The sequence below is a fragment of the Lichenostomus cassidix genome, chromosome 29 (assembly GCF_008360975.1).
Source record: "Lichenostomus cassidix isolate B80296 chromosome 29, HeHo_3.0, whole genome shotgun sequence".
Taxonomy (NCBI): domain Eukaryota; kingdom Metazoa; phylum Chordata; class Aves; order Passeriformes; family Meliphagidae; genus Lichenostomus; species Lichenostomus cassidix.
In genome coordinates, this window is record NC_139509.1 from 2,941,229 (window position 1) to 2,965,265 (window position 24,037).

At 67.6% G+C, this 24,037-nt stretch overlaps 3 protein-coding genes across 5 annotated transcripts; 1 reads left to right on the top strand and 2 right to left on the bottom strand.

The window, feature by feature from the left end:
* The first annotated feature begins 19 nt into the window (after window positions 1–19).
* On the top strand, window positions 20–11,948 carry AGAP2 (ArfGAP with GTPase domain, ankyrin repeat and PH domain 2). 2 transcript variants are annotated; one of them, XM_085040933.1, is made up of 19 exons: window positions 20–1,482; window positions 3,246–3,304; window positions 3,400–3,487; window positions 3,903–3,988; window positions 4,061–4,202; window positions 4,281–4,415; window positions 4,968–5,089; window positions 5,154–5,306; window positions 5,879–5,965; window positions 6,043–6,147; window positions 6,219–6,363; window positions 6,438–6,548; window positions 7,451–7,585; window positions 7,861–7,920; window positions 8,145–8,296; window positions 8,365–8,455; window positions 8,952–9,174; window positions 9,714–9,969; window positions 10,667–11,948. In XM_085040933.1, the coding sequence occupies exons 1-19, from the start codon at window positions 333–335 to the stop codon at window positions 10,922–10,924; spliced, it is 3,558 nt and encodes a 1,185-aa protein (XP_084897059.1). In that variant the 5' UTR covers window positions 20–332; the 3' UTR covers window positions 10,925–11,948. The 2 variants fall into 2 exon arrangements, with proteins under 2 accessions (XP_084897059.1, XP_084897060.1); XM_085040934.1 differs by lacking the exon at window positions 7,861–7,920.
* Window positions 11,949–14,155: 2,207 nt separating this feature from the next.
* Window positions 14,156–16,874, bottom strand: LOC146425948 (glycoprotein-N-acetylgalactosamine 3-beta-galactosyltransferase 1-like). The gene is made up of 3 exons (XM_085041005.1): window positions 16,188–16,874; window positions 15,359–16,023; window positions 14,156–14,611 (listed from the first exon to the last, which is right to left on the bottom strand). Exons 1-3 carry the CDS (start codon window positions 16,390–16,392, stop codon window positions 14,300–14,302), a joined length of 1,182 nt encoding a protein of 393 aa, XP_084897131.1. The 5' UTR covers window positions 16,393–16,874; the 3' UTR covers window positions 14,156–14,299.
* A 497-nt stretch (window positions 16,875–17,371) lies between these two features.
* OS9 (OS9 endoplasmic reticulum lectin) lies at window positions 17,372–23,023 on the bottom strand. 2 transcript variants are annotated; one of them, XM_085040964.1, is made up of 14 exons: window positions 22,859–23,023; window positions 21,432–21,608; window positions 21,286–21,349; window positions 21,130–21,206; window positions 20,941–21,039; window positions 20,661–20,862; window positions 20,126–20,242; window positions 19,912–19,997; window positions 19,771–19,807; window positions 19,571–19,659; window positions 19,227–19,496; window positions 18,412–18,868; window positions 18,196–18,308; window positions 17,372–17,896 (listed from the first exon to the last, which is right to left on the bottom strand). In XM_085040964.1, exons 1-14 carry the CDS (start codon window positions 23,021–23,023, stop codon window positions 17,768–17,770), a joined length of 2,082 nt encoding a protein of 693 aa, XP_084897090.1. In that variant the 3' UTR covers window positions 17,372–17,767. The 2 variants fall into 2 exon arrangements, with proteins under 2 accessions (XP_084897090.1, XP_084897089.1); XM_085040963.1 differs by having other exon boundaries at window positions 19,771–19,840.
* Between the last annotated feature and the right edge of the window lie 1,014 nt (window positions 23,024–24,037).

Below are 24,037 nucleotides of genomic sequence, written 5' to 3' on the forward strand. Positions count from 1 at the left end.
ACCCCCAAAAGCTCCCCACCCACCACCCCTCCCCTCCGCCCCCCAGCACAGGGGTTGGGGGGTTCCCCCCACCATGCCCCCCCGGCCGCTAACCCGGGGTGGGGGGTGAGGCGGGGGGGCGGCCCCGATCGCGGCGGCTGGCGGGGGGGCTGGTTGTATTTCGTGGGGGGGGCGGCGGCGGTTCCAACCCCTCCGGGGGCGGGCGAGCGGCGAAGGCTTCGGGGAGGCAGGGCCGGGGGTGGGACCGGAGCATCACCGGCACCGGCGGCCGCGGCGCCGCGCGGGGAACGAGGGGGGCCGGGGGGCGCCCCGGGGGGGCCCTGCCCGCACCCATGAGCAGGACCACCGGCCTCCAGCGCAGGACCACCTACCTCATCTCGCTCACGCTGGTCAAGCTCGAGTCGGTGGGCGCCGCGGGGGAGGCGGAGGAGGCGGGGGGGGGCGGCGATGGAGCCCCTGGCCCCGGGGGTGCTGCGGCTGCCCCCCGCACCCCCGAGCCCGGCCGAGCCCGGCGGCCCGAGCGGCTCTTCCAGCGACAGGACGCTCTCCGGATAAGTACGGCCGGTCCCGGGCCCCCCGGCCCCGACGCCCCCCGCCCCCGCTCGCCCGCCTCGCCCCCCGCCGTGCCCCCCAAACCCGACCCGGCCCTGCTGCCCCCCCCGCCCCCGGCGGTGCCCCCCAAACCCGACCCGGCCCTGTTGCCCCCCCCGCCCCCGGCGGTGCCCCCCAAACCCGACCCGGCCCTGTTGCCCCCCCCGCCCCCCGCCGTGCCCCCAAAACCCGACCCGGCGCTGCTGCCCCCCCCGCTGCCGGCCTTGCCCCCCAAACCCGACCCCTGTGGGGCCAAGGGCACCTTGGAGGGGCCGGGGGAGCGAGCTCTGGCCGCCCTGGACATCCCCCAGCCCGCCGCGACCCCCCGCCGCCCGCTGCTGAGCCAGGCCACCTGGGGGGGCCCCGAGGGCCCTCTGGAGGGGAGCAGAGCCCCCCCGCCGCCCCAGGACCCCCCCACAGCCTCCCCGCACCCCTCCGCCGGCGCCCGCCGCCTCCGCCTGGCCGGTCCCAAACCCCCCAAACCGGCGAGCGGCGGTGCGACCCGCGGGACCCCCGAGCCCCGGGCGGGCAAGACCCCCAGCAAACCTGCCGGCAGCCGCCTGTCGTGGCCCGAGGGAGAGGGCAAGGGGCGCCCCAAGGCGGGGGGCAAGACCGAGGGGACCCCTCGGGCCCGGCTGTCCCCCAGCAAGGGCAAGAGCAAGACCCTGGACTACAGCGACCTGCAGCCGGGGCCGGGGGCTCTGACCCCCGCGCCCCCCCCCGAGACGGGGCTGAAGCGGGGCCGAGAGGGGGGTCGCGCCTCCACCCGCGACCGAAAGATGCTCAAGTTCATCAGTGGCATCTTCACCAAGAGCCCCGCGGCGACCCCCACCCACCCCGCGCCCCCCTGGTCTCCCCCCGCCGCCGACCCAGCCAGGGCCACCCCTCACAGTGAGTACCGGCTCGGGGCAACGCGGGGATCGCCTCGGCCGTGGCTCGGTGTCCCCACGCTCCTCGGTGACCTGGGGCAGGTGTGCCAGTGCCCGCTGTGGCCATGGTGTTGTGCCTCAGTTTCCCTGGCTGGGGGGAGGAGGTGCCCAGAGCGCCGGCTGCTTGTGGGGCAGGAGGACTCGTCTGCTCCCCGTGGCTGGGGGGGTGGTGGGTGCTGGGGAACAGGGGGCTGTGGGGAACAGGGGGCTGTGACCCACCCTGGCTGGGCCACCCCATGTGGTGGTCCCATGTTTTTGCGCCTTTGGGGTGACGTGGGGCATCGGATTTGGCGGGACCTGGTGCCAGCCGTGCTGGGGATCCTGTGCCTCTGTTTCCCCACTGGGGGAACTCCACGGGGTCGTTCTGTCCCGCCATCCGTCTGTCTCTCCTCGCCTCCATCTGTGAGTCACACCCATACATCCTGTTCCCCACGTCCATCTGTCCGGCCGCCTCACTCTCCCCCCATGTCCTTCTGTCCCCCCTGGCACCCCTCTGTCTGCCTGCACGCACCTAGGTACCCTGGGGTGCGTGGGCCGTGCCTGCAGGGCCCGGGGGTGGCAGCTCGGTGACAATGTGAGGGGTGACAGGCAGCAGCGTTAACCCTCTCCCCGGCTGTCACAAGCGTGGCAGGGACCTGGCTGTGTGCTGGTGGCAGAACCTGAGGCACAGGAAGGGGACAACCCTCTGACTGTGTCCTGCCTCAGGTTCCCCCTCTGTGGTGCTGCACTGCCCAGAGGGGCTGGGAACGCCAGGTAGATGTGGGGAACGCAGGGCATGTCCTTGTGCCACACCAGGCGCTTGTGCCACGCCATGTCCTTGCAAGCCACGGGCTGCTGCTTGCTGTGTCCTCGTGCTGTCACACCCCTGTGCCCATCGTGTGCCTCACCATGTCCTCGTGTCATGTCATGTCCTCGTGCCACACCATGTCCTTGTGCCACGCTGCATCCTCGTGCCGCGCCTCATCCTTGTGCCACACCATGTCCTCATGCCACACTGCCATGCCGTGTCCTGGTGTCCCTCATGTCCCTGTGCCACACCATTGCTTATGCCGTGCTGCATCCTCATGCACTGCATGTCGTGTTCTCATGTCATGCATGTCATGTCCTCATGTCCATGGTGTGCTGGAATCCATTGTGTCCTCGTGCCACCCCACATCCCGATGCCATGCTGTGTCCTGGTGCCACATCCTTGTGCCACGCTGTGTCCTAGTGCCTGTCATGGCCTGGTGGTTCCCACTGTGGCCTGGTCACCGCTGTGTCCCCATGCCACACCATGTCCTGGTGCCACGCTGTGCCCTCATGGCTGTCACGCCCTGGAATCCACCGTGTCCTCATGCCACGCCATGTCCTTGTGCCACACTGTGTCCTGGTGCCTGTCACGGTTCCCAGCATGTCCCTGTGCCACGCCGTGTTCTCCCACCACTCTCCATCCCCATGCCCACCGTGTCTCCATGCCCGCCGTGTCCTCGTGCCTTGGCACACGAGGCCTCGTGCCGCCACGTCCCCGTCCCTGCCACGTGGCATCTCCGCGTCCTCCCGCCGCCCCCGCGGGCCCGGTGCGTTGCTGGGTGACAGCTGGTGGCCGCCCACGCAGGAAGCTGCTGCTGCGCTGCAGGGTGGGGGCCCCCCGGGGGATTGGGGTGCCAGGGGCTGCTGGGGGTGTCGGGGAATGCTGGGGGTTGCCCGGGGTTCCTGGGGGTTTGTCTCACGCTTCTCCCTCCGCAGAAGCCTTGGTGAACAGCCAGGAGTGGACCCTGGGCCGCTCTATCCCTGAGATCCGCCTGGTGGGTGCCATGTTTCCATGTCCTCATGTCCCCGTGTCCCCATGTCCCCTGTCCCAATGTCCTCAGCCATCCTGACATCCCCTCTGCCCACCCAGGGGGTCCTGGGCAGCAGCAAGAGTGGGAAGTCGGCGCTTGTCCACCGGTTCCTCACCGGCTCCTACGTGGGCCTGGAGCCCACTGAGAGTGAGTGGTCATGGGAAGGACATGGGCATGGGGTGGACATGACCATGGGCATGGGGTGGACATGACCATGGGAATGTCAGGGGGATGGGTTCAGTGATGGAGTGGCCATGGGGATGGAGATGGAGGGGTGGACATATCTGTGGAGCTGGGCATGGGATGGACGTGTTGTGGGGCTGGGTGTGACCACAGGATGGTCATGGAATGGACAAGGTCATGGTGCTGGGCATGGACATGGATGGAGATGGTGAAGGGATGGACATGGCCACACAATGGGCGAGGTCATGGTGCTGGGCATGGCTGTGGGACATTTGGGGTCACCATGCTGGTCACACATGGTGCTGGTCATGGCCATGGGACATTCCAGTCATGGGGGATGAGCACACCTGTAGGATGCCCCTCCCTTCCCCCACTGCAGGTGGACAGTTCAAGCGTGAGGTGACAGTCGATGGCCAGAGCCACCTCCTGCTCATCCGGGAGGAGGCCGGTGCCCCGGACGCACAGGTACGAGGGGACCGGGGGCCAGGGGGCCACGCTGGCCGGAGCCGAGCCCTGACCCCTCCCGTGGCCCCCCAGTTTGCCAGCTGGGCGGACGCCGTCATCTTCGTCTTTAGCCTGGAGAATGAGAGCAGCTTCGAGGAGGTGACACAGCTCCACACGCTGCTCAGCGACCTCCGCGGCACCAGCGACGTGGCCCTGGCCCTGGTGGGCACCCAGGGTGAGCCAGGGGCACAGGGGGGTCCTGTGGGGAGGGGAGTGGGCTGGGGGACCCTCAGCTGACCCGCTGACCCCCCAGACAAGATCAGCTCGTCCAGCCCGCGGGTGGTGGAGGACGCCCGGGCTCGAGCGCTCTGCGGGGACATGCGGCGCTGCCTCTACTACGAGACCTGCGCCACGTATGGCCTCAACGTGGATCGGGTCTTCACCGAGGGTGGGTGACCGTGCCCCGGGCCTGGGGGGTTGGGAGGGGCTGGTGACATGTTGTGACAGGGACAGTGGCCAGCGTGTGGTGGGGGCCATGGCCGGGTGGGATGGGGATAGTGGCCAAGGTGGGATGGGCATAGTGGGAGTGGGCTAGTGGCCTGGTCAGACAGGGCTGGTGGCCAGAGTGGCATCACATCTGGGTCAAGGGGAATGGTGGCCAGATGGCAAGGGACCATGTCCAGGTGAGACACGGGCTGTGTCCAGGTGGGATGGGGACAGTGCAGGGGACCATGTCCTGATGTGCTGGACCTGTGTCTGGGTAGGTCAGGGACCATGTCCACCCCACGTGGGATTGGGACAGTGACCAGTTGGGGTGGGGATCACATTTGGGTGAGATGGGGACACTGACCAGTGGCTGGGTGGGATGGGCACCATGCCCAGGTGGGATGAGGGTGGTGTCCAGGCGGGATGGGGATGGGGACCATGTCCAGCTGTGGGTGTCCAGGCCTATGGCCGAGCAAGCTGGGGGTCCAACCCTCCTGACTCAGGGTCTCTGCAGTGGCCCAGAAGGCCGTGGCGCTGAAGAAGCAGCAGCAGCTGATGGCATCCTGCAAGTCCCTGCCCAGCTCCCCGAGCCACTCAGCCGCCTCCACCCCCGTGGGGGGCATCCACCCCGGCCAGGTACCCCCCTGTCCCCCTGCCCGGCCCCCCAGCCACAGCCCAGGCTGACCCCCTGTCCCCCCAGACCAGCAACGGAGGCCACACCAGCGACTACTCGTCCTCACTGCCATCCACCCCCAACGTGAGCCACCGGGAGCTGCGCAGCGAGACCCCAGCCCCTCTGGGGACCCCCAGCTCGCTGCACCGCGGGGCCAAGCGCCGCACCAGCCTCTTCGCTGTGAGTGCCACCAGCCCTGCCAGCGGGGTGGCACTGAGGGGGATGTGGTTTTTCCCCTGGTGTGGTGGTGGCACAGCAGGATGTGACATCCAGGGTGTCCCCTTGGCAGGGTGGTAGTGGGGGGGGATGTTGTTACCCAGAATGTCACCCTGGTAGGGTGGTGGCAGCAAGGGATATGTGGCACCTGGGGTGTCCCCTGGTGGGGTTGTGACATTGAGGGGCACGTGGCACCTCAGTTGTCTCCTTGGCACGGTGGTGGTGGCACTGAGGGGCATGTGGACATCCGTGGTGGGAATGTGGGACACACAGGATGTCCCCAGCATGGGGCTTCTGATGTGTCCTCTAGCAGGGTGGTGGGGACACATGGCATCCATAGAGTCCCCTAGACATGGTGGTGGCACAGTCATGGTCACATGGCCACCCAGGGTGTTCCACCATAGGGCCATGGTGGTGGGGTCTGTGGCACTCCAATGTCCCCATCACAAGCTTCCAGCAGTGGGGGACATGCGGGCACCCCAGTGTCCCCAGCTGTGCCACAAGTCCCACCCCTGTCCCTGTCCCCATTCCCGCAGACGCGCCGTGGCAGCGACTCCGAGAAGCGCAGCCTGGACAGCCGAGGCGAGGTGGCCGGCAGTGGCCGTGCCATCCCCATCAAGCAGGTGGGTGGTGGCAGTGTCAGAAGGACACCAGCGGATCCCAGTGTCCCCTCTGTCCCCTCACTGTTCCCTGTCCCCAGAGCTTCCTGCTGAAGCGCAGCGGCAACTCCCTGAACAAGGAGTGGAAGAAGAAGTACGTCACCCTGTCCAGCAATGGCCTCCTCTTCTACCACCCCAGCATCAACGTGAGTGTCCCTGTCCCCATGAGGTCCCCAAAGTGTGGGATGGCCCGGTGTCACCACCACTGTCCCCTCAGGACTACATCCACAGCACCCACGGGAAGGAGATGGACCTGCTCCGCACCACGGTCAAGGTGCCTGGGAAGCGTCCACCACGCGCCATCTCTGCCTGTGGCCCCTCGGCCAGCATCAACGGGCTGCTGCGGGACCCTGAGCCGGGCGGTGAGTGCCCAGGGGGACACCGGGAGGAGGGGACACCACGGGGATCACTGTGTCACTGTCTCTCCCCCTTGCAGCCGGTGTCCCCTCTGTGGGGCTGAGCCTCCCCCCCGAGCCGGGGCTGAAGGTGGTGGGCAAGGGGTCACTGCAGCGCTGCGCCTCTGCCTCTGGCGCCAAGCTCGCCTCAGGTGAGTGACCCCGGCAGGTGCAGGGGTGTGGCCACCTCCCAGGGCACAGGCAGGGACTGCCCCGTGGTGGCCGAACTGAGCACAGTGGCTCCTGGGCAGCTCAGGAACCTGGTGGCCCTTGGTGGCCCTGGTGGCCCTGATGGCTCTGGTGGCTCTGGAGGCCACAACAAACCTGGTGATCCTGATGAATCTGAGGATCTTGCTGACCCTGGTGACCACAACAACCCTGGGAGGACTTGGTGAACCCAGGGACCTGGTGGCCCTTGCTGGCCTTGGTGGCTCTGGAGGTGACAGTAAACCTGGTGGGTCTGAGAACCTGGTGACCCTTGCTGACCCTGGTCGCCACAATAACCCTGGTGGACTTGGTGAACCCAGGGACCAGGTGGCCCTTTGGTGGCCTTGGTGGCCACAGTGAAACTGCTGGCCTTGGTGAGCATGTGGACCTGGGAGTCCCGGAAGCCACAATGAGCCTGGTGAGCCCAGTGGCCCTGGTGACCCTCATGACTCTGGTGACCCGAGAGGCTCTTGTGACCCTGGTGGCCCCATTGATATTGGTAGGACCACTGAACTTGGTGGCATTGGGGACCCTGGTGATCCCACTGAGATCAGTGACCCTGGTGAGCTCTGATGACCCCAGTGTGCCAAAGGGCCTCTGGTGGACTCGTGACCCCACTAAGTCCAGCGGCCCTGGTAGCCCAAGTCATACTGCCAAGCCCAGTGGACTTGGTGACCCTGATAGCTCTTGCTGACCCAAGTGGTTCTGATGAACTTGTTGACCCTGGTGGCCTCACTGGTCCTTGTGAGCTCCCTGTTCTTCATGAGCCTGGTGACCCTGGTGACCCTGGTGACCCTGGTGACCCTGATGTCCATGGTGCCCCAGCCCACATGTGGTCTCTTGGCAGACTCAGCCTTGTCCTTCGAGGTGTCCAGCACCAGCAGGGATCCTCCACCATCCCCCCTGGTGGACAGGAAGAAGCACCGGCGGAAGAAGCTGACAACACCATCCAAGACCGAGAGCTCGTCCGGGCAGGCAGAAGGTGAGTGCCACGGTGATGTGTCCCCAGCCCCAGTCACCCATGGCACAGTGGAGACACCAAGGCCACCGTCCTCCACGGCAATGGCACCTCAGAATGCCCTGAGGATCTGGGGTGATGCAGCCCCTCACCCCCTGTCCACGCTCAGCCACGCTGTCCACGCATCCCCCTCGCTCTGCCACCGCCTGCCACCTTCTGCACCATCCCCAGGGCTTCGCGGGTCCCCTGACTCTGTCCCCGTTTCCTCTCTCTACTCCTGCTGCCCGGACCCTCCGCAGCCAAGCGCAAAATGTGGAAATTAAAAAGTTTTGGTAGTTTAAGAAATATTTATAAAACAGGTAACGTGGCGTCAGCGGTGCCTCCCGTGCATGTGGCTGTGCCCCCCTTGCCTGCTGCTAGCTCACACCCTGGGAGGGGTTGGAGTCACTGGGGAGGGGGTTTGGGCAGAATTTGGGTGCTGGGGTGGATGTGGGGGGCTGGAGTGGGCGCTGGGGCAGTCCAGCTCCCCCAGGCATAGGACCCTCCCATCCCACCGCCCCCCCGGGGGTCTCTGGTCCCGCAGAGGAGGAGAACTTTGAGTTTCTGATCGTGTCAAGCACGGGGCAGACGTGGCACTTCGAGGCCGGCAGCTTTGAGGAGCGCGACGCGTGGGTTCAGGCCATCGAGAGCCAGATCCTGGCCAGCCTGCAGTGCTGCGAGAGCAGCAAGAACAAGGTGGGACAGAGTCGGGGGGCTGGGAGGGTCCCCATGTCACTGCCCCGCTCACCCCTGTGTCCCCCCAGGCGCGCATGGACAGCCAGAGTGAGGCTGTGGCCATCCAGGCCATCCGCAACGCCCGTGGGAACTCGCTCTGCGTGGACTGCGGGGCACCCAGTGAGTCCCCAGGGGCACCAGGGGGACAGTGGGGGGACACAGGGCACGGGGGGACATTGGTTCATGGGGCTATGGGAGACCATGGATCTTGGGGAACCTGCAGAGCTCTGAATCCAGGTGGTGCCACAGGGTGACATTGTGCCTCGGGCCACTGGCCACCTGGCAACCAGGGCGAGGGAGGACCGCGGGCCACATGATGCCATGTGTGGCGCAATGCCATGGGCCACATGATGTCCTGGGCCATGTGGTGCCAGATGGCACAGGATGCCGTGGGCCACACAATGGATGGCACAGGCCACATGGTGCCATGGGACACACTGTGCCGTGGGTGACACGATGCCACACAGTGCCACAAACCACACTGTGCTGTGGATCAGAGCAACACATACCATGCCATGCCATGGGGCACACCGTGTCCCCCACCACGGGGTGCCCCGAGCCCAGGGGTGCCACAAGTCACCCACCGCCCCCATCACCATCCCTGCCCGTCCCGCAGACCCGACGTGGGCCAGCCTGAACCTGGGCGCCCTGATCTGCATTGAGTGCTCGGGCATCCACCGCAACCTGGGCACACACGTGTCCCGCGTGCGCTCGCTGGACCTGGACGACTGGCCACGGGAGCTGACCCTGGTGCTCACGGCCATCGGCAACACCACTGCCAACAGCATCTGGGAGCAGAACCCCCGCGGCCGCTGCAAGCCCACCCACGAGTCCTCCCGGTGGGTGTCACCCAGCACCACCCCTGTGTCCCCCTGATGCCACCCCATGTCCCTGTCCTCTTTACCATCATGACGCCACCCTGCAATCCCTGATGTCCTATGTCCTCACCCTGCATGTCACCACTGTGCTGTTCCATGGTCTCTGATGCCCCTTGTCCCCACATCATCGCTGTGCCACCCCACATCCCCAGTGCCCCCGTGTCCCCACTCCCCTCTCCCTGGTGCCCTGTGGCCCTACAATCCAGCAACGCCACACTGCAGTCCCTAACACCCCTGTGTCCCCACCTCCCATGCCACCCTGCTGCCACCCCGTGTCTCTGACACTCACGTGTCCCCTGTTTTCACTCTCCCTGTCCCTCTGCACCCATTCTGCACCCTTGACACCTTTGTGGCCCCACCACCCTTTGTCCCTGCCACCCCTGCATCCTCCGGTCACGGCAGGGCCGTATGCCCTGAGAAGAGCAGGAATCGTCCATCCACCGCCCCGTGGTGCCACCCTGCTGTCTCTGACACTGTCCCCTGTGTCCCCACGGCCACAGGGAGGAGAGGGAATCGTGGATCCGCGCCAAGTACGAGCAGCGGCTGTTCCTGGCGCCGCTGCCCGCGGCTGAGGCTCCGCTGGCCGAGCGGCTGCTGGGGGCAGTGCGGGAGCAGGACCTGCCGGCCGTGCTGCTGCTGCTGGCCCACAGCCACAAGGACCAGCTCAACGTGGCCATGGCGGACACGGAGCGGCGCACGGCGCTGCACCTGGCCTGTGACACCGCCCAGGTGGTGGTCACGCAGCTGCTGGTGTGGGTAGGTGGGCCAGGGGGTGGGTGTGGAGGTCATTTTTGGCTGGGGGAAATAATGGGGTCTTGAGTGGGTGTGGGGGATGTGGTGGCGTCATGGGGATTGTGGCACAGCCACGAGGGAGATGACATGGTTGTGGGGACCGTGACATGAGTGTGGGGGATGTGGTATGGACTTGGGGGACAGGGTGTGGTCTTGGGGACCATGGCGTGGCCAGGAGGGAAGTGACATGGCCATGGGGACCACGGGGTGGCTCTGGGGCACATTGTATAGCCGTGGAGGGTGTGGGGTGGTCTGGGGGGGTGTGAGGTGTTCGTGGGCTTCGGGATCACCTGGAGTGGGTTTGGGGAACATGGCATGACCGGGGGAAGATCGTGGGGTTTTAGGGACCATGAGTGGCTGTGGGGATTTGGGGTGGCCTTGGGGTCCATGGCATGGCCAGAGGGCAGATGACACTGTCACTGGGGACATGGTGTGGCCATGGGGAGTGTGGTGCAGCCTTGGGGACGGTGAGGATCCTAAAGCGTCCATGGGAATCCTGGGAGGGACACTGCCAAGACACCCATGGGGTGGCGCTGGGGGGACACGCCACAACTGGGGGTCTGTGATCCACCCGTGGGGGACACATCACGGCCTCTGGGGCTATGCCACGGCCACGGGGACCCTGCGGTGGCCTCGCGGGTGACGTGAGCTGTGCCCGCAGTACGGGGCCGATGTCCGAGCCCGGGATGGCCACGGCCGCACCGCGCTGTTCTACGCCCGCCGCGCCGGCAGCCGCGAGTGCGCCGACATCCTGCTGCAGCACGGCTGCCCCGGCGAGGGACCCGGCAGCCCCTCGACCCCCGGCAGCCCCCCGACCCCCGGCCCCCCGACCCCCGGCGGCCCCCCGACCCCCGGGCCGCGCCGCCGCAGCAGCTGTGCCAGCGTGGGTCCCTGCGAGCCCCGCTCTGCTCTCGTATAGCCCCGAGGGGCCCGGAGCCCCCCGCCCCTCCCGACGGCGCGTGCCCGCAGACCGGGGTCACCCCGGTGCCACCCCCGGGGTCACCCCCTGCCCACGGTTTGTATTTTTGATGCTCTATTTATTATCCTTTCCGTGTCGGGGTCTCCGCTGGTCCTGCTCCCCTCTCCGCACCAGAGATCTCCATGCCGGGGCTCACCGTGGTAGCACTGCCACCCAGGTCCCTTCCTGTCCCCTCCCCGGGGTATTGTGCCCCAGCGTGGGGTGGGCAGAGCTGGGGTCGGGGCACTGACGACGGGGCAACCCCTGCCCATGTCACCCCACTTGTGCCAGTCCCCTGCCCATGTCACCCTCTCCCCTCTCCATAGCCCCCTGCTCACATCACCCTGTCCCACCGCCATCCCTGTCCCCCTGTGCTCTGTCCCCCTCCCCATGCCACCTCCCCAGGTCACCCTCACCCTGCCACCCCATGTCCCCGTCCCCGTGTCCCCCCCCGGCCGTGATCCCCGTCCCATGTCGCTGTCCCCGTGTCCCCCCGCCCTGGCACAGCCCCGGCTCCGCGGCAGGAGCAGAGCAGACCCCGACGCCCCTCCTTTTCTACAACAACCTTTTGTACGCCCCCTCCCCATTCCGCGGCCTGACACCCCCCGTGGCCCGACCCCTCCCCGCCCCCCGTTTCTCGGCGTCCCCTCGGGAACCCCGTTAATTTATTGCTTTGTTTAGCGATAGGATAGAGCCAGCCCCTCCCCGGGGGGGGCACCGCCGGCGGGACCCCCGACCCCCTCCCGCCGGCCTTGGGGGGTGGGAACCGCCACGTCCCTCCCGGGACTCCCCATGAATGTAGGGGCACCCCAGCTGTGACGCCCCCGACACGCCCCGGGGCTGAGCCAGGGACCCCGGCGGGGCGGGAGGGGTCAGGGGGTGGTCAGGGGGGTGGCCCAGGCCCGGGGGGCCACCCGGAGCTTCGGGCCGTGTACAGTGTTTTCATCTCTCGGGTGTAACTGTAAGTACGTGACAATGTCGGAAATGGTGCTGTGACCCGCTTCGTCCTTCCCGCGGGGGACACGGAGGGCGTGGGGGGCAAGGGGGACACGGAGAGCACGGGGACACGCGTGTGGGTGACACGGAGGGTGGGTGACACAGAGGGTGGGTGACACAGAGGGTGGGTGACACGGGGTGCTGAGGGCGTGGCGGGGTTGAGTGATACTGTCACAGCGAGGTGGGTGACATGGGACACTGGGTGATGGGGCGGTGGGGACACAGGGTGGGTGACACAGGGTGGGTGACACAGGGCGGTGGGGACACAGGGCGGTGGGGACACAGGGTGGCAGGGGTACATGGGGGCATGAGTGACACGAGGTAGCGGGATCGCCGCGGGATGGGTCACACAGAGCGACAGGGGGACAAGGGGATGGGTGACAAGGAGCGACAAGCGGGGTGTCACAGAGCTGCGGTCGGACAGGATCCGGATCCGTGCTGGGAGGGCACTGGGGGAACTGGGAGCACTGGGGACAAAGGGGAGCGCTGGGGAGTCACCGGGGCACTGGGGTCACTGGGGGGCACGGAGGGACATGGGGGGACACCGGGGGACACTGAGGGGACACCGGGGGACACTGAGGGGCACAGGGGGCAGCGGGTGCTCTGTCCCTTGCTGGGCCACTCACCGGAACCGAGCGGCGGAGGCGTGGCCTGAACAGAGTGGGTGTGGCCAGGGGGTGGGCAAATGAATGCTAATAAGATGGGCGGGGTCTGAAAGGGGGTGGAGACCTGAACACGGGCGAGGCTCGTATGCAAATAAGGGGCGTGATTAACCAGGTGACAGATTAGGCGACAAAAGAGTGGGACTTGATAGGTAGGCGGGATCGATAGGCAAATGAGGGGTGTTGCTTACGCAGGAGATCTATAGGTGGGCGGGGCTTAGCGGGGTGTGCGTCGGAGTGGGCGTGGCCTGTTGGACTGGGCGGAGCCAACATCGCCCTGCTGGAGCCGCTGGACAGCGACATCCGATGTCCGGAGATGTGGAGGGAACACACGGGAGGGGTTGGGGGTGTTGTGGGGGGACAAGGAGCTGGTCAGGGACACAGAGGTACCAAAATCGGCCATCCTGTCCTGTACCTGTCCCCAGCCTTGAGCACCTCATTGTCCCCTCCTCGTCCCCAGCCCTGTGGCCCTGTCACCACCCAGAAGGTCCCAGAGGTGTCCCTTGCCAGCTCCGTCACCACCCATAAGGTCCGGGAGATGTCCCCAGCCAATCTCGCCAGCCCCGCTGTCCCTCCAGTGCCACCCGCAGCTGCAGTGTCCATCCCTGTCCCCAGCCGGACACTGTCCCCCTGTCCCTGGCTCTCCCCTCACCGTGGGGTGTCACCACCCCCAGACGCCCCCAGGGCTTTCCCGCCCCCCAGCTCTGTGTCCTGCTGAGCCCTCCCGGTCCCCACCGCCCCCCCAAATCCCTCAGTGCCCCTGTGCCCCCCCTGCCCCCCGGATCAAGGCCATCATGTCCCCGCAAAGCTCATTAATAGCCACTAATTAGGGCCACGAGGGTCCGCCTGGGGGGTGTGGGACACGGGGGGAGTCTCAGGGTATTTGGGATCGATGGGGCGATGAGGGGGGGCTGCCCTGCCCCAGCCCCGCTGGAAGGACCCCCCAAACATGGAGCCTCCTTCACCCCCAGCTCGGGGGGCACAGTCACCCCTCCTCTGTCCAGGAATTGGGGTAATCACTTGTGGGGTTCCAGGGAACCAGGGGGGACGTGACCCGTGGAGTGGGGGTGCCACAGGGTCACGGCCACGCGGGGGTCACACTGTCGTCAGTGGGGGCCGGGGGGGCGACAGGGGGCATCACGGGGGCAACACGGACCTGGGGGGCCACCGTCGCTGGGGGGGGACACCCTGAGGGGGGGGCCATGGCCACAAATGTGGGGCCAGCACGGCCACACGGGGAGTGGTCATGGCCACCTCGGACACATGGGTGGGGACAGGAGGCGACAGGAGGCGACGGAGAGGTCTTGAGCTGTCCCCCGCCGTGGGGTCCTATCTGGGTCCCATCATCCACAGCCCCCCACGAGCTCTGCCACCCCCGGTGACAATGAGACCCTTCCCATCCTCCCCAGCTCCGTGTCCAGCTGACACTCCTGTCCCTCCCCGGTATCCCCAAATCCCTCAGGCCCCGCCCTGCCCCACCCCCGGCACCCCCGGATCAGGGCCATCCAGTCCCCGCAAAGCTCATTAACAGCTATTAACTAAGGACACGCGGGTCCACCGGGGGGGTTGGGGTGGGCGCAGGGCACGGGGAAGGCTCAGGGCATTTGGGGTGCCAGGAATGGGCGATGGGAACTTCCCCTCCTTGCACTGTAGGAAACCCCCAAATTTGGGGCCACCTTCACCGCGGGGGGGTCCAGGAAGGGGAGGGGCAGGGCTTGGAGGCGTTGGGTTCTTGGGGATCCAGGTGGCTCCGGGTGGCATTGGGGTGCAGGTGGCTCCGGGTGGCATTGGGGTCCAGGGGGGTCTGGGTGGCATTGGGGTCCAGGTGGCTCCGGGTGGCGTTGGGGGTCGCAGGGGGGGTCAGGGGGGGCCGGTAGCGGGGCTGGTAGCCGTAGGGGCGCAGGCGCTGGCTCAGGTACTCCAGCAGGTACATCTCCTCCCCTGCCACGTAGTGGAAGGACACGGCCAGGTCTGAGCAGCACTGGGGACCCTGGGGGGACAGAGGGGGGCTGGGGGAGGCACCGGGCACCCAGTGCCCCCCACCCCATTGGTGTCACAGGGCAGGGGGGGGAAGGGGAGCTGGAGGTTGTCTCTGTCCGGGGTGGGGACACTGGGACTGTCCAGACACAGTGGGGACCGTGGGACAGAGTGGGGACACCACAATCGGATTGAGGCACCCCACCGTGGTCACACATGGGGGACCAGTGGCCACACGTGTGGGAGGACATGGTGGTCACATATGGGACACACGCTGGCCACACACAGAGGGTGCGTAGCCACACGGTTATGGCCATGGCTGGGGACTTCATGGGGATTTGGGGGCAATTTGTGGGGCAATGGCCATGCTGGCAAGACACAACAGCCAGGCATGGGGGTGACACTGTGGCTGCACCTTGAGGGGGTCATGGCCATGAGACGGGGGCCAGGGACATGCAAGGGGGACCATGGCCGTGACAGGGGGGTCATGGCCTTGTGGGGACCACTGTGGCCACACACTGTGGGGACACCACAGCCACACGAGTGGTCCGTGGCAGTGTGTGGAGTGGTCACAACCACGTGTGGTGGGGGAAGATAACACAAGGAGAGCTGTGGCCACTCACAGGGACACTGTGGCCACATGTGTGGATACTGAGGGCACACATGGGGGGGTCATAGCTACTTTTGGGGGGCCACAACCACTCCATCAGGTGTCCCTACCCGGGCCAGAGTGACAGGGTGACCCCGGCCTGTGACCCACCTCCACGACGGGGTACCAGCAGTACCGCTGGTACCAGAAGCCCCGGGCGAAGCGGTGGGTGAGGTGGATCTCGGGCGGGAAGGGGTGGAAGGTCTCTCTGCCCCACGTGTCCCGTGAGTCCCCCACGGCCACCCCCAGCCGCTCCAGGCACTGTCCCAGCGCCACGTCCTCCTCGGGGCCGGTGTGGCCGCAGGTGCCGCTGGTGAAAGCAGAGGCCACGCGGCTCAGAGCCCCCCGGCTGAGCACGTAGCCAGCCCCGCCGCTCATGTAGCCCTGGCGAGTGAAGGGACGGAAGCGTTTCCCGAAGTAGAGCGGCCGCTGGGGCGAGTGGGAGGCCAGCAGCCAGCGCAGGTTGTCCAGCACCACAAAGGTGTCATCGTCAGCCTTGAGGAACCACTCGGCGTGGCCACAGTGGTGCTGGTGGATGTACTGGAGGGCGCGGATGGTTTTCCAGTAAAGCTGTCCCCTGCCCTCGGCCACCCCCAGCCCCACGGCCGGGAAGTGTGGGTCAGGCTGGGAGCTCACGAACAGAGCCACGTTGCAGTGCCGTGCCCACGTGTCCCGCACGTGCCGCGCCTTGGTGTCCAGGTTTTGGGGTGCTGTCACCACCCAGCACAGCACCCGGACCCGCTGGAACAGCCCTCGCGCCACCCCCGTGTCCTCGCCTGGGGGAGAAGGGGACACGTTGAGCCCTGGATGTCCCCACGCTGCCACAATCAGTGCGTGGTCACTGTCCCCCAACAAGTGGGTGAGCCCCCCACATTCCCCTCCCAGCCCCATCCCACCAGAGCCCCCCATGTCCCCACCCAGTGCCACCTGCAGCCCCTACCTGCAGAGTCCGACGGGGCCACGCCGTACAGTGCAGGGGATGGGGACATCCCGGAGGGGTCATTGGTCACCTGGGGGTCCCGGCTGGGGACAGGCACAGGCTGGGGCAGCAGGAGGCCACGGAGGAGGAGGAAGGTGGTGATGAAGCCCACCAAGATGCCCCCGTGGAAGGACAGCCACGTGCTCTGCAGGCCCGGGAGCAGCATGGGGACACCTGGCTTGTGGCAGTGGAGTCAGTGAGGAGTCCCCAGTGTCACCCCTGACCTGCTTCATCTGCCACTGCCACTGGCCAGGGTAGCCCTGGGGTAAAGCCCATGGAGGTGTGGGGACAGGACACCCAGAGGGGGAGGTGACATGCCTAGAGGTTGGTGACACCCAGGGGACTGGGTGGGAGGACCCATGGGTGGGAGTGACACCCAGAGAGGCAGGTGACATTCCTGGAGTTGGTGACACCTATGGAAGGTGGTGGGGGACAGGACCCACGGGAGGGGAGGTGACACACCCGGAAAGAGGGTGACACCCACGGGACTGTCATGGCACCCCACACCCGGGTCCGAGGGGTGTCTGGGGGCTCAGGTGGGTGACACAGAACCCCCTGCTTTTAATTAAGGGGGGACAGGGGTAGCTTCCCCCACGTCCCCCCGTGACCTCTGGGTTATCCTCAGCCCCTGGAGGAGGGAGGGGACAATGGGGGTGAGGCAGGAGGGGACAGGGAACCCCCGAGGTACCACAGGTAGGGGGACAGGTGGGAGCTGTGCTACGGGGGGTGCCGGCTGTGACCTCACCTGGTGGCGAGGCTCGGGGGTCCCGGGCTGCTCCCGAGCTCTCTGTCAGTCCCTGGTTGGTTCGGGGTCTTTGGTGGCCCCGCGAGTTCCGTGGCTCCCGGGGGTCTCGGTGGCACCGCTGTCCCCGAGGGCGGTGGGGGTGCCGGTGGTCCCGGGGGGCTCCGCGTTCCCAACCCCCCCCTCCCGCGCTCCCATTGGCCGAAGCCAGGCGAGCCCCTGGCCACGCCCCGACTCTGATTGGTCGCCACGCCCACGGCCCCTCCCCTCCCCCACCCCGGCGGGGGGGTTTGATCCCCAGGACCCCGCGGGAGGGGAGGGGAGGGGAGGGGGGGTGAAGACCCCGGGACAGCGCTGGGACAGGCGGTCACAGGGCAGGGGACAGCGGGGACACAGACACAGCCCGGGGTGACCTCGGTTTATTGATAAAAAGGGGGGGGAGGGGGGGAAGAGGCCTAATGACTTCATTACATCTCATTATGAGAGAGTGAACCCCCCCGCGCGGGGGGAGCACAAATGGCTCCAGTGACAACAGGACCCCCCACCCAATTACACCCCCCCGGACCCTCCCACCCCCTAAATCACGGCCATTCCCCCCCCACCCCGTCCCCCCCAGTTCATCCACGTCACAAACGTGCCCGGTGACAGGGCAGGGTCCCCCCGGGGGGACACAGTGACCTCCCCCCAAAGAGGGCGGGGGGCACCAGTGTCCTTGTGCCATCCTGTGCCCAGTCCCACGGCAGGAGGGAGCCACGACTCTGGGGGGACATCAGAAATCAGGGCATCAGAAACTGGGGGATCAGAAGTCTTGGTCCTCAGAGTCAGCAGGCGGGGGGGGCTCATCGTGTCCCCCCCACACGAAACGGTAATTGTCCTCCAGTGCCTGCTGCCGCCGCCGCTCCTTCTGCGCCTCCTCCGTGCCCTGAACCTGGGCAGGGGGCAAATCTGTCACCTCAGTGCCCCCCTCACCTCACTGCTCCCCCAAACCCCACTGCACCCTCCCGTGCCTGGGTCCTGCTCCCAACCCCCCCGCAGTGTCCCCCTGTGCCTCAGTTTCCCCCACATTTCTAGCAGTGATGCTCCACTCAGCCCTCAGCCCCCCATGTTCCCCAGCCCTCCCATGCCTCAGTTCCACCCTGTGCCTCAGTTTCCCTCACCTCAGTGTCCCCCAACATCATAAATTCCCCTTCTCCTGACCCCTCAGTGTCCCCAACATGCCCCCCGCACCAGGATGCTGAGGAAAATCTCCTTCAGGCTCCGGGAATCTTCCTCCGACAGCCACTGTGCTGCCTCCTCCTCCTCGCCCCCTGACGCTGTCACGATCTTGATCTCGATCTTCCCTGGGGAGGGAGGGAGGGGGGCCGGGGGGTTGATTTGGGGCTAGGGGGTTGATTTTGGGGAGGGAGGATCCCCCCAGCCTCCCCCAGCCAGGCTCCTCCCTACCTTCAGCCCTCAGCCCTTCCTTGGCCAGCAACTCCCGCACCTCGTTCTCCACCTGCGGCAGCTGCGGGGGGCTCTGGTTTGCCCGGAGGGGCTCCTGATCCTCCTGGGGAGGGTCCTGCTCCTCCCGGGGGGGCTCCTGCTTCCCCTGGGGGGGCTCCCGGTCCTGGGGCAGGTCGCGGTTGCCGACCCTGCTCATCCTCACCCGCACCCGCCCATCGCTGGGGAGCCTGGGGCTGCTCTTCCTCGCCGCTCCCTCCTCATCTTCCTCCTCCTCTCTGCGCCCCCCGGGGCTGGGGGGAGTCCCAGGGGGGTCGCGGCGGGGCTCAGGGGGGTCGTGGCGGGGGTCACTCCTGTCCAGCCGGTCCATCAGCCGGGTCAGGGTGGACGCAAGGGTTCGGGTTGCGCGCGTTCGGTCGAATTCGCCCTTCAGCCCCTCCGTCTCCAGCTCATCCTCCACCTGCAGGAGGGGTTAAAGGGGGGTCACCAGCCTGGCCAGTGGGCACCCAGAGTGGCTGGGGGTTCGCCAGCCTGGCCAGTGGGCACCCAGAGTGGCTGGGGGTTCACCAGCCTGGCCAGCAGGTACCCAGAGTGGCTGGGGGCTCCCCAGCCCAGAAAAGCTGTCCCCAGGCTGTCCCCATCTCCACTGGGCACCCCTGGCCCAGCCACAGGGTCCCCAGCACAACTAGGTCATCCCAACCCTCCCGGGGTTCCCCAGCACAGCCAGGGGAGTCCCAGCGCAGACAGGGGGTCCCCAGCACAGCTGGCAGAGGTCCCCGGTGTCATCAGGGGGTCCCAGCCTGCCCAAGGGTCCCCACCTCACTGATGATGTTGTCGAACTCCTGCTCCATCTGGCTCTTCACCTCCTCCTTCAGCCTCGCTACCTGCTCCCGGGGCAGCAGCTCCAGCCCTCCCAGCAGCGGCCCAACCTCCTCTTCCTCATCCTCCTCCTCATCCTCCTCCTCCCCTGCAGGAGGAGCCTCGGGGGCAGGAGGGGTCTCGGGGCTGGGGGGCTCCACGGGGCTAGGTGGGGCTGAGGGAGCCTTTGCTGCTGCCTCCTCCTCCTCCTCACTCGCCTTCCGTTTGGCCTGGGACAGAGAGAAGGCATTAAGGGGGAAACTGAGGCATGGAGAGGCCCGAGGGCCACTGGGGTGTCACCCACCTTCCTGGTGGTCTCCTTCAGCTCTTCGATGAACTGCAGCAGGTCCCCAGGGCTCCGGATCACCTTGAAGTGGATTTTCTTCCTCGGATCTACAAGGGGAGCCAGAACAGGGGGCTGGGAGGGGCAGGGGGGCGCAGGGGAAGCATGGGGGGACATGGGGGACACAGGGTGGGCACGGGAGGGGACATTCTGGGACTCACCAGCTGCCCGACTGCCAGCTGCCCTCAGGGATGGCTCCTGCAGGGAGGAGACAGGGGATGGAGCAGGACCCTAAACCCCCCAGAAGTGACCCCCACCCACTCCAGGATCCCTGTAATGTCCCCAGGGCCACTGGGACTCACCCTGGCACTGTCTCGCTGGTCGTTGGCTGTGACTGTCACCTCCTGGTCCCCCGCTGTCACATCCTTGGCTGGATCTGCTTGGTTCCCTGGCACAGGGGAACACAGGTGCCACAGTTGGGGACATTGCTGGCACTGGGAGCTTCAAGCCCATGGGGTCCCAGAAGGAGGGGGGACACTGTGTGCTGTCACTGTGAGGTGGGGACAGGTGCCATACCATCCTGGGTGCCCTCAGGGCTCTGTGAGGGGGGCTCACTGTCCCTGTCACTCCACAGCCGCGTGTCCAGTGTCCGGAGCTCCTCCGAGATCTCCTCCACCTTCCGCTTGGTGTCAGCTGGGGACACAGGGGACAGGGAGAGCACTGTCACTGGGGGAACAGACCCGACTCCACACTGCAGGGGACCGTGTCAGTCCTGTGTTGGAGGGGACAAGGACAGCTCTGGGACAGAGGGGACAGTGCCAGCCCCTGTGCCAGCCTCAGGACAGAGGGGACAGGGCCAGGAAGGTGACACTGCCAGCCCTGGGATGGAGCGGACAGGGGCAGGCTGGAGAGGACAGTGCCAGGGTGAGTCCTGACATCCCAGGGGTCAGTGCCAGCCTCGGGATGGAAGTGACACAGTGCCAGCCTCAGGATGGAGGTGACACAGTGCCAGCCCTGCACTAGGGTCAGTGCCAGCCTCGGGATGGAGGTGACACAGTGCCAGCCCCACACCACAGCCCCCACAGCCAGGCCAGGGGTCCCCAGTACTCACAGACTTGGGCGCGCACGTACTGGACGTACTGGGCGGGTGACAGGGCGGGCTGGCAGCGGATGGGCTGCGGTGCCAGGCCTGGGGACGGCCGCAGGAACGGGTGGTGACAGATGCGCGTCGTGTGCACCGTCAGCACGTAGGAGCACGACTGCGGCTCGTCCACGCGGGCAATGTAGTCCCCAGCGCCCTCCTCGCACAGGAACTGCGGGGACAGCCCTCGGGTGACACCCTGCTATCCCCCCGGTGCCTCCCGGTGTCACCTGTGCCCCCCTGTCCTTACCCGGACCTCAGCCTCGCGGGCGCGGCCGGTGAGGTCGCAGCGGGAGCCGTTGACATAGCTCTGGCTGTGGTATCGCCTCAGCTGGTGCTGCTTGGAGGCCTGCAGGGACAGGGAGGGACACGGGGTGGGCACGGGGACATCCCTGTCCCTGCCGCCCGCCCGCTGTCCCCAAGGCAGGGTGACACGGACCTTGGCTGTCTCATCGTCCCAGTCAAAGGCAGACTGGTAGTAGCCGAGGACGAGGATGTCACCCTTGATCTCAGACTCTGTGGGGACACAGAGGGCGGATAGTGAACGGGGAGGTCATCAGGGCCACTCCGTCCCTCCCCCTGTCCCCAGTGTCACCTTCCAGGTGGTACTGCTGGATGTGCCTCCCGTAGCAGAACTCGTACGTCCACCAGTCCTTGGTCTGGAAACAGCAGAGCCCGCGGGTGAGGCAGGGGGCTGGCAATGTCCCCACAGCCCGTGCCCCTGTCCCCCCCGGGCCCCACCTTGAGCAGACAGGGCGCTGTCCCCATGGGCCGCAGCAGCTCGGCCACTCCGGAGCCGTTGTAGAGGCGGGGGTCCCGCGGGGGGCCGGGCGGGGGTCCCACGGCCGCGGGGGGCAGGCGGCACTCGTAGCGCTGCTTGAACCTCGAGGCCACTGTCACCACATCCTCGGCCTGGTGCTGGGGGTCACGGGGGCTGTCAGCGATCCCTGGGACCCCAGAGTCCCTCTGAGGACACCTCAGACCCCCAGGACCCTAATGTGTCCCCCCTTGAGAAGACCCTCTTGGGAGCCCTCAGTATGCTCCAGCACCCTGCAGCCTCCCCAGTGACCCCACAGCCTCCCCTGTGACCCCACAGACTCCCCCAGTGACCCCACAGACTCCCCTGTGACCCCACAGCCTCCCCAGTGACCCCACAGCCCCCCGGGGGGGATGTGACAGTCCCCACAGCCTGTCCCCCCACGGGGTTGGGGCAAACCGCAGTCCTCCCCTCACGCATGGCTCCCACCCCTGTCCCTGTCACAGCACACGGGGTGGTGGGGACAGGCCTGTCACTGTCCCCAGCAGCTGCAGGGGTTCTGCACAACCCTCCAGACCCTCAGGGGTTGCTCGGCAGCTCCTGCCCCACAGCTCGAGGAGTTCCGGGACAGTCCCAGGGAGAAAAAACCAGCAGTAGGTTCCTGTGGGGTGTGTTCCTCCTTCCCCAAATTTTGGAAACCGAAACACGAAGTGGGACAGTTCCCTCCCTTGCTACTGCCAAGCCCATATCCGGGGAGGGACCAAGCAGGAACAGCTCAGAGCAGCAAAACTGTGTCTTCACCAGCTCCAGGGGGTGTGAGGGAGTCACTGGCACCCCAGCGACCCCCAGAGACCCCCCGGCCCGGCTGCCCCCGCGGCGCTGCTCAGCGAGAGAGGTACGGAGCGCCAGCCCTGCCCCGATCCCCGTGTCCCCGCAGCGCCGGTGACTCCCGGTCCGGGTCCCGGAGCAGTGTCCCCAGCCCCAGCCCGCGCTGTGCCACCCAGGACCCGCCTGGGCTGCTGCCCCCTGCCCGGTACGGCCCCAGCTCGGAGGCCGCTGTCCCCACCCGCCACCAGTCCGAGCTGCGGCCCTGACCCCGACTGTGCCCCCAGCCCGAATAACACCGAACAGGAGCTCCCGAGCCCTCTAGGGACCCCCGGCCCCGAACGAGCCCCGTAGGGATCACAGGCCGGTGTCCAGGCCCTGTCCAGCCCCAGCCGGTGCCCCGACCCCGGAACGTCCTCGGACAGGTACTCCCGGTCCCCGTAGGACCCCCGGGCGGCATTACTGACCCTCAGCCAGTGTCCCCCCTCCTGGGCAGCCCCACGCTCGGTGCGCCGTTCCCGGCAGGTCCCCAGCACGCTGCCCGCCCCCAGCCCGCCCCAGCCGTTGCCCCGGTGCCGCGGCGCACCTGCCCGGCCAGCACGGGCTCGGCCAGGATCTCGAGGCCGTACTTGAGCTCGCTGAGCTCCTGCAGGTTGAGCGCGGCGCGGGCCCCGCGCAGGGGCCACCCCGGGCCGAGCAGCGCCAGCAGCGCCAGCGCCGCCACCGGGCCCGGGCCCCGCCGCGCCGCCATCTTCCCCGCCGCCGCCGCTTCCGCTTCCGCCCGCACCACCCCGCGCCCGCCCCGGCCCGGCAGCTCTGAGCTTCGGTTGGTCCGTGCGCCTGTCCGTCAACGGCTAAGGCGGCTCTGATTGGTCGGCGGGCGGCGATGACGCCACCCTGTGTGAGGCCGCGGGGGCGAGGTCGTTGCGATACCGGGGCGGCTGCGATTGGCCGGAGCCCGCGCGGGCAGCAGCCAATGGCGAGGCGGGGCGCGGCCGCCGCGATGACGTAACTCTAGGTGGGTCCCCATTGGCCGAGCGGGATGCAGGCGATCTCCGCGCGCTGATTGGCGGAGGGCAAAGAGCATCCCGGGGGGCGTCACGTGCTTACCGGAGCCGGGAGGGGGGGCTCGGCCCCGCTGCTGGAGGAGGTTCCAGCCCACGGTGAGGGGTGTGCGTGGGACCCCGAGCGCGCACAGGCGGGCTGCCCCGGCATCCTCCACGCGCCCATCCCCACGGCCCCACCAGCACCCTCTCTGCGCCCCCAATCTTCCCCTGACCCCCCAAACCTCCCCCCAGCGCCCCCAGCACCCCTCAGTCCCGCCGAGGACCCCTCAGCGTTTCTTCAACCGCCTGGCAACACCCCAACCCCCCCTCAGCTCCGCAGCCCCCCCGGCTCTGAGCCGCCGCCCCCTCCCGGTACAGGCAGAGCCCAGCCGGAGCCCCCCCGCCCCCCGCTCAATGGGGCCCTTGTGCTCCCCACGCGTGGGCACAAAGCGCGGCCTGTGGCAGCCGCGCCGGGCAGGCTGATTCTTCTCCCCCCGACACAGGCCCGACCCCCGGCAGGCCCGCGGCCACGGTGACAGCCGCGACAGCCCCTTCCCCGCTTTCTGCGCCCCCCGCCTTTCCCCCCGCAGCCCCCCCGCCCCTCCCGGGGCTGCGGCGGTGCCGTTCCACACCGGGGCCGCCGGGGGCGCCCTCGCCGCCCGCTCCGGTGCCGGTGCCGCTTGCGGCCGCGGAGCGCCGGGACCCGCCAGCGGAGCCAG

What these genes read in the sequence shown, in the direction of transcription:
- AGAP2 (XM_085040933.1), top strand. Translation starts at nt 333, where the DNA reads ATGAGCAGGACCACCGGCCTCCAGCGCAGGACCACCTACCTCATCTCG. An exon ending in GCCGCACCAGCCTCTTCGCT is followed by an intron (nt 5,307 to 5,878) that starts GTGAGTGCCACC and finishes CCATTCCCGCAG; the next exon opens with ACGCGCCGTGGCAGCGACTC. An exon ending in CGTGGACTGCGGGGCACCCA is followed by an intron (nt 8,456 to 8,951) that starts GTGAGTCCCCAG and finishes CCCGTCCCGCAG; the next exon opens with ACCCGACGTGGGCCAGCCTG.
- LOC146425948 (XM_085041005.1), bottom strand. Translation starts at nt 16,392, where the DNA reads ATGCTGCTCCCGGGCCTGCAGAGCACGTGGCTGTCCTTCCACGGGGGC. An exon ending in GGCCCCGTCGGACTCTGCAG is followed by an intron (nt 16,024 to 16,187) that starts GTAGGGGCTGCA and finishes CTTCTCCCCCAG; the next exon opens with GCGAGGACACGGGGGTGGCG. An exon ending in GCTGGTACCCCGTCGTGGAG is followed by an intron (nt 14,612 to 15,358) that starts GTGGGTCACAGG and finishes CTGTCCCCCCAG; the next exon opens with GGTCCCCAGTGCTGCTCAGA.
- OS9 (XM_085040963.1), bottom strand. Translation starts at nt 23,023, where the DNA reads ATGGCGGCGCGGCGGGGCCCGGGCCCGGTGGCGGCGCTGGCGCTGCTG. An exon ending in CCCTGAGGGCACCCAGGATG is followed by an intron (nt 19,998 to 20,125) that starts GTATGGCACCTG and finishes CCCCTGTGCCAG; the next exon opens with GGAACCAAGCAGATCCAGCC. An exon ending in ACCAGCGAGACAGTGCCAGG is followed by an intron (nt 19,841 to 19,911) that starts GTGAGTCCCAGT and finishes TGGGGGGTTTAG; the next exon opens with GGTCCTGCTCCATCCCCTGT.